This window comes from Magnolia sinica, chromosome 13 (assembly GCF_029962835.1).
Source record: "Magnolia sinica isolate HGM2019 chromosome 13, MsV1, whole genome shotgun sequence".
NCBI lineage: Eukaryota > Viridiplantae > Streptophyta > Magnoliopsida > Magnoliales > Magnoliaceae > Magnolia > Magnolia sinica.
Genome location: NC_080585.1, coordinates 38,368,007 through 38,375,794, shown reverse-complemented (window position 1 = coordinate 38,375,794; position 7,788 = coordinate 38,368,007). Strand labels below are relative to the sequence as shown.

Sequence of the window (7,788 nt, the reverse complement as noted above, 5' to 3'; positions counted from 1 at the left end):
CTACCCCTTCTACTCGTGAAGTGACGGAGCCATCATCGCCGTCACATGTTGCATCGCAGGTGTCTGATCCCTCAGTCGCTCATACACCGGGCACTGTATGTAAGTCTAGGCATATATTTCTTTTAATAATTTCTGTTTATGTTTAAACTTATATATTTCTTTTGCAACAGCGTTGTCAACCAACCGATGAGGACGTGGACCCACGCGTGGGTTGCTTTTAGAGTGACTTATGCGAGAGGGTAGGGTGACGGTAGAGTTCCCACAGGATTGCATTAAACCTGTTGGGAACAATGGCAGATTGTTTATGTCGGATGTCGGTGTCTTATGCCGATCTCTGATCCCCCCACCACCCCCCGTTGGGGAGACGGGATAGATGATGTACGGCAGCTCATCCGTCAGCGCCTTCAGGTAAATTTTAGTTTTTTAAAATTTATTTTATAAAAGTTTATTTACAGTTAAGTTATTTTCTTAATAAGTTTATTATCTTAATCTATTATTTATAAAACTGCAGGATAAATTTGACTTGGATTTGAGTGTTCCGCATATCTCCCATGCCATCGACGACATGATGAAGGAGTGGTTCAAGGATTACCGCAGTAAGTTACACCGGCAATACAAGTGGTGCATGAGCTACGAGGAGGCCGTACAGTCCGCACCACTGCACGTGACCGATGAGGACTGGCGGATACTCTGCGATAGGTTTTTGTCTGATTCTTTTCAGGTAATATTTACATATTTATGATATCTTAACGTAATAATTAAATTCACAATTAATAACAATGTATTATGAATAACATGTTCAGAAGAGGAGCAAAATAAATTCTGACAATAGAGGAAAGTTAGAAGTGAACCACGTAGCTGGTTCAAAGTCATTTGTACGACTTCGTCACGACATGGTAAGAAAGTACTGGTAATTATTACGTTTATATATTCTTTCCATGCATTTATATTAATTCTATTGTCTTTTCGATTGCGCAGCGAGATTCCATCACTGGCCAGGAGCCCGGACCAGTAGACTTCTACAAAGGGACTCACTGTCGGCAGTCGACAGGATCTTGGGTACATCCTAGAGCCAGCGAGATTTGGGTAAAGATCCTTACATTGTAAAATTTATTTGCATTAAATTATAATAATGTCATTTATTATGAAAATTCATATGTTTTCATTACAGGATGAGATGAACACCTTACGCAGTCAGCCCACTCCCGATGGTACTCGCGGAGTGAGCCGAGATCCCGAGTCATGTGCTTGACATCCGCTCGGATAATGCATGGGTTTGGCCATGGTGCTAAGCTCATGGCACCCGCTAGAGCTACCTTCAGCCGATCCATCGTTGTTGGCGACAATGCCGTATGCCGAGCTGGTACCGCAGAGAGAGAGGTTCAGCAAATATGAGTCGTCGTTGATGACATCAAAGATCTGCTGGACAGGCAGAGGGAGGAGCATGAGAGGAAGATGATGGATCAGCTGGCGAGGCAGAAGGAGGAGCAGGAGAGGAGGATGGACGATCAGTTGACGAGGCAGAGGGAGGAACCAGAGAGGAGGATGGAGGAGATGCGGGTGGAGCATGAGCAACGGATGATGGAGATGTTTCAAGTTATCGCTGCACGCTTACCCACCGAGCGCCTCCGCCTTCATCTGTGTGATTTTTTTTTATATTTGTTTATTATGTTAAGTTTTGAATGAATGTGGTGCGGATTAGATTGTTTGTGTTTGGATGAATGTAGTTTATGTTTGGGTTTGAATTAATTTAATTAGATAGATGTGAATGTGAATATGATGAAATATATATACAATAGGTGTATATCAGGATGAATATGATGAAATATATTGTTAACAGGTGTATATCAGGAATTTTGAGCGCAAATTTAAGAAGTATATTAAAAAAAAAGACTTTTAGCAACGAAAAATTTTGTAGCTAAAAGTATCGTAATTTTTAGCAGCGAAAATATTCGCTGCTAAAAAGGATTGTAAAGGTTTTTAGCGACGAAAATATTGGTCGTAAAAAATGGAAATACTTTTAGCAGCAAAAATTTTCGCTGTTAAAAGTCTTGGAACGAATTTTTAGCAGCGAAAATGTTCGCTGCTATTTGCAACGAAAATTATCGTCGCTAAAAAGGAACGAATTTTTAGCAGCGAAAATTTTCGCTGCTAAAAAAACTGTACAAGACTTTTAGCAGCGAAAAGTTTCGCTGCTAAAAAGTTTTGTATAGTTTAGAAATACTTTTAGCAGCAAAACTTTTCGCTGCTAAAAGTCTTGTAAAGTATTTTAGCAGCGAAAAATTTCGCTGCTAAAAGGCTTCGAAAGTTTTTTTGCGACGAAAATTTTCGTCGCTAAAACAGAAGATTTTGGCAGCGAAACATTTCGCTGCTAAAAAGTCTTGCACAGTTTTTTTTGGCGACGGATAGTTGCGTCGCTAAAAGTATAAAATTTTAGCAGCGAAAAATTATGTTTTTTGCAACGAAAATATTTGTCGCTAAAAACTTAATAATACTTTTAGCGGCGAAAATTTTCGCTGCTAAAAGTGTTTTATAGTTTTTTTGGCGACGAAAATATTCGTCGCTAAAACTAACGAATTTTTAGCAGCGAAAAGTTTCGCTGCTAAAAGTCTCGTAAAGAGACTTTTAGCGACGAAAATTTTCGTCGCTAAAAGTCTTTCTTCAGCGACGATTTCATTTTTTCATTGTTAAATTGCATGCACGTCGGTCTTTTAGCGACGAAGTTGGCGACGAAAATTTTCGTCGCTAAATGGTTTTAGCTACGAAAATCTGACTTTTAGCAATGAAAATTTTCGTCGCTAAAAGTGGTATTTCTTGTAATGTAACCTTTTTTTTTTTTTTTTTTTTTTAAAAAAAAATTCGGGCCTAAATGATTACACATTTAATTGTCAGAGTGGATTTTACATATACATTATGGTGAGGCCCTGCCAAAAAAATTCAATCCCCCATACTTCTCCAATTGTAAAGAGAGTTTATTTATATATATATATATATATATATATATATATATATATATATATATGTATGGGGCGCATGACTCTTGATTTTTCTGAGGCCCACTGTGATGTTTATGTAATATCCACTATAATTATTGGCTACTAAGCCTCATATTGAGCCTAGAGATACGCATTAAAGGAAATAGTTGAGAGATAGATGTCCACCTTTTATTTTAAAGGGTCAAACATTATACTTACATCAAAATCCACTTCAGCTACTAGATTATTTAAAAATAAAAATAAAAATTGACTTGTGTGGGCCACACCACATACAAAAGTTGAGAGGGGTTACCCTCCATTAAAACATTCATAATTATTTTTTGGGTCCACTGAGATGTGGTTCACAAATCCAGCCCATCCATTATGTGTATGCCACTTGGATGAGGGGCCATACCAAGTTTCAGCTACATCTAAAACTAAGGTGGGCTCCACTGGAGCTTTGGATTTAACTCATTCTTTGGACATTGCCCCAATGATCTCTCCAAATGGAAGGAAGGTGTGGATACAAAACATACATCATGGTGGGGCCCAAGAATGAGAGGTATATAAATCTCAGGTGGACCACACCACATGAAAACAATAGTGATTGAATATCCATCATTAAAATCCTCCTAAGGCCCACTGTACTGTTTATTTGGCATCTAATTTGTTTTAGTAGGTCATACGGGCCTAGATGAAGCGGAAAAACAAAAATCATCTCAATCCAAAACTTTTATGGCTCCCAAAATATTTTTAATGGTTGGCGCTCATTCAACACCGTTTCCTGTAATGTGGTCCACTTAAGATTTGGATATATCTTATTTTTGGTCTCGTACCGTAAAATGATCTGTTAAAATAGATGGACAACATGGATGAAATGAATACATCATGGTGGGGACCACAAAGCACCAACCACTAACCATTAGATGGTGTCTGGGGGAGTAGCCAATCCGTTCCCCTTATTTGTTGGTCTTTTTAATCTTTGGATATGATCAAAAGCCTATTGAGTTAACTCTGAGGGCATCGAAATTTATTTAGCTTATCAACACCATCTATCCATTTTACCAAGAACTTTTAGGGCACTTGATTAGTAATTTACAAAAAAAAAAAGTAAAATTATACGGATATAAATCATAGGTGGACTACACCACAAGAAAAATATTGAGATTCTGAATGGCAAGCTTATGTTCCATCAGCAATCCAGCTTATGAAACTGTTGACTGTTTTAAGATCAAGCTTAGAAATGACAAGCTCATGAAAGGGTCTGGACAATGCCTATGATGAGAATATCTAAATCTGAAATTTTATTCATGTGCAACAATTCATTAATGAATGTATTTCAAAGAACATTGGGTGCTTCTGCTTGCAAGCAAATCACCTTGTCTATCAAACTAGAGAAAGTATGTAAGTTTGGAAATAAGATGATAATCACATTTTATTATAGATTAATTCAACCCCTTGTTATCATCTTTCTTTTCATAAGCTAGGCTACTGTCCATTTTTTGCAAAATTTTCTGACGTTCGTTCACTCATCCACATGCTGATGTTGCATGGCGTGAAAGCTGCCCTAACCATTCATCTCAACCATTTGTGTTGGTCCTGATTATTTTGCCTGATTCATGGATGTTGCATGGCCTGAAAGCTTCAGATTTGGTGTTGGTGTTCCATCCATTAGTAGGGAATGTTCTTTTGGGACATTATAATGATATGCCAATGCCTTAAATATATACCACTGTGACAATGTACGTAAGGGCCCACCTATGTGAAACCAAAACTGCTGATGTCATGCCTGCAAGACTGCTGGAATACTTCAGTCTTGGGAGTTGGCGCACTTCTTTCTCCCATAGATTTCAAAATTTTAATGTTTCTTTCTTTAACAGGTTCCCTTGAGCTTCAGCTTCAAGAATGATTGCCTCGGAGAATCGGATACTGGAAACTAATTCAAATGGTACAGCAATCAATTCACTAGTGGTCTTTGATTTTTTTTCTTTTTTCTTTTATCTAATTTAACTTGTTTTCTGTGTAACTCATGAACTAAGATGCTTTATTAACCTTCTCACACACACATTCATTCACCTACAAATTGAAACAAACGACTCTAGATGTGAAGGCAAGAAAAAGCGGTGCCTTAATCACCTGCAACAAGCAGAAAATTATTTTTCACTTTCCCAGTTACAGCAAGGGTATGTCACAAGTACAACATTTACACTTACAATTGAAGCTAAGAATCCAGGTGTGGTACGAATGACGAGATTCTATATTTTTTAATTTTATTCTATTTTTCCTATTTGAACTGGGCTTGAAGATTTTCCTTCATTTATCTTTCTAAAATAAACGAGGTATAACTCAATCTCAAGTGGACCACATTAGAAGAAACAGTGTAGAATGAACATTGACCATTAAAAACGTTTTGGGGACTATAAAAGTTTTGGATCATTAATACTCAGACTAAAGGCACGGGCCTGGCGCAAGTCCGACATAGGCCTAGAATAGTAGACCCAAACTCAGGCACAGTAAAAATTGGTTTGGTCCAAGACTGATCCAGGCCGAAAATTGTTGAAAATCTCTATTTTCTCACTTGAATTTTCATAATCCATCCATTGATCAAGTGGGCCACACATTTGACTGGCAGTGGAATATCCATTTACCCGACGTATCTGACCCGAGTAGGATTTGGATATTCTGCTTACACAATTATCCGAGGTCATTTCCATAATTTATCAACATAATAATATTACTAACTTGATTGTTAAATACTAATATATGTTTGGTGGACATCTATTGGACACCCCACTGCTAAAAACTTCTTGGGCCACTGTTTACTTTGGTGTGGGCCACTTCAACATTCAATCCGCCTCATTTTTTGGCTCATGCCTCAAAATTCCATGCTAAAGTAGATGGCTGGCACGGATATGTCATATACATCATGGTGGGCCCACGAATAATTATAAATGTTTTAATGGAGGGTAACCCCTCTCAACTTTTGTATGTGGTGTGGCCCACACAAGTGATAGATTGATTTAATTTTTAATCCCTGGGCCCACCATGGCATGGTGCATCTGACTGATGGGGTAGATGTTTGACACACATCATGGTGGGGCCCACAGAGCCATACCACACCCACACCAAAATTAGGGCGCGCTCGCTTAAAATTGGGCGCCCAAAAAAATTCCCAAAGATTCGGGCGGGCGCTGTCTCACCCAAAACCATCTTCCATCTCTCTGTCGCCCTAATCCCCTCCCTCTCCCCTCTCTCTTTATCTCTCTCTCTCTCTCACGCGGCTGCCTTCGGCTCTCTCCAGCCGCAGCAACGAGATAACCCATCCTCTCTCTCACGCGGCTGCCTTCGGCTCTCTCCAGCCGCAGCAACGAGATAACCCATCAGGTATCTCGATCTCTGTCCCTCTCTCTCTCTCTCTCACGCTTTGCGAGTTATTATCATTATTTTTTTACTGGTTATGGTGGGGATTTAGTAGATTTCTAGCATAGCTTTTTACGCATTTTTTTTGGCTGGGTTGCGTACATGCTTTAGCTTTTGAATTTCTCACGGTTTCACCCCCAAAATCTGATACAACAGCCCAAATTTTCTGATTTTTGAGCAAATATCCTCCTTGGATTTCATTTCTCCACTCCTCCAGATTTCATTTCCGAGCAGAAAAGATAGGTTCCACCGTAGTTGGGCATAACCCACAGTACTATCTGATCTGGGTGTTATTGGGGCCATCTGAAATCCATGGTGACCCCTTCCTATCCAATGGTCCACGTGCCTACGTGACCCGAGGTGGCCCACCTATAGTATTAATTTCTAGAGTTATGGCTTTGATACATCTAATGTATGGCTTTGATGACATAAGAACAACACAGTGGACCTCACATTTCATCTAGAAATTTCAATGGTGGGTGTTAGGATCAAGGCCTAACCTTGGGGATGCATCTAATGGACGGTTTGATGGCATGTCCACATCACGGTGGGCTCCACACAGCTCTAATGTATGAGCAAACTGTTGACTGTTTTTTGTTTTTTGGGTGGTTGTGGTTGATTTTTATTTTTTTTTGTTGGGTTGCGTTGGACTTTTTGGGGATTGGTTTCTTTGTTTTGTTTGCAACAAGATAAGGATTTTGGTTTTGAATGTGGGGGCTTGCATGGGCTTCTTTTTTGCTATGGTTTTGTAGTAATTTGGGGAGGGGGTTTGTGAATTCTGTTGTTTGTTTTTGGTGGGTGTGGTGGATTTTTGTATGGGATTTAAGTTTTTTTTAGCACTTATGTTGGATTTTTAAGTTTTTTTGGTTGGGTTGTTTTGGATTTTCAGTTGGGTGTTTGGTAGCTAATGCCATTATAGAATTGGGTTTTGGTTTTCTTAGTGAGCTTAGTTGAAACTGGATTTTCACTTAGTTGGGATTGTGGTTGCTTTGAATTGGAATTGGGATTGGAGTTTCATGCCCCTCACAATGTAATTAACGGCTTCATCCCAGTGGCACACACATAATTGATGGGCTGGATTTGTGGACCACATCTCTGCGGGCCCAAAAAATAATTTGGAATCTTTTGATGGAGGGTAACCCCTCTCAACTTTTGTATGTGGTGTGGCCCACACAAGTCATGAGTTGTGTGGTAATGATGTGGCCCACACAGTGTTTATGATGCTTAAATAAATCGACCTGGATGTGTGGTAATGATGTTAAGATCAGCCTCCTAGAACATTTGCTTATGATGCTTAAATCAATCCAATTGATCATTTTATGAATGATGCTTGACTTAGTTCACTTGAACATGTGTGAATGATGCTCAACTTGGTTCACTTGAAAATGTGCGA

At 39.1% G+C, this 7,788-nt stretch overlaps 1 protein-coding gene across 1 annotated transcript; it reads left to right on the top strand.

Annotated features, from left to right (window-relative positions):
• The first annotated feature begins 625 nt into the window (after positions 1–625).
• LOC131224232 (uncharacterized) lies at positions 626–4,915 on the top strand. Its single transcript, XM_058219767.1, has 5 exons — positions 626–721; positions 804–896; positions 979–1,086; positions 1,172–1,222; positions 4,856–4,915. Exons 1-5 carry the CDS (start codon positions 626–628, stop codon positions 4,913–4,915), a joined length of 408 nt encoding a protein of 135 aa, XP_058075750.1.
• The last annotated feature ends 2,873 nt before the right edge of the window (positions 4,916–7,788 follow it).

What these genes read in the sequence shown, in the direction of transcription:
- LOC131224232 (XM_058219767.1), top strand. Translation starts at nt 626, where the DNA reads ATGAGCTACGAGGAGGCCGTACAGTCCGCACCACTGCACGTGACCGAT. An exon ending in TACGACTTCGTCACGACATG is followed by an intron (nt 897 to 978) that starts GTAAGAAAGTAC and finishes TCGATTGCGCAG; the next exon opens with CGAGATTCCATCACTGGCCA. An exon ending in CTCCCGATGGTACTCGCGGA is followed by an intron (nt 1,223 to 4,855) that starts GTGAGCCGAGAT and finishes TTTCTTTAACAG; the next exon opens with GTTCCCTTGAGCTTCAGCTT.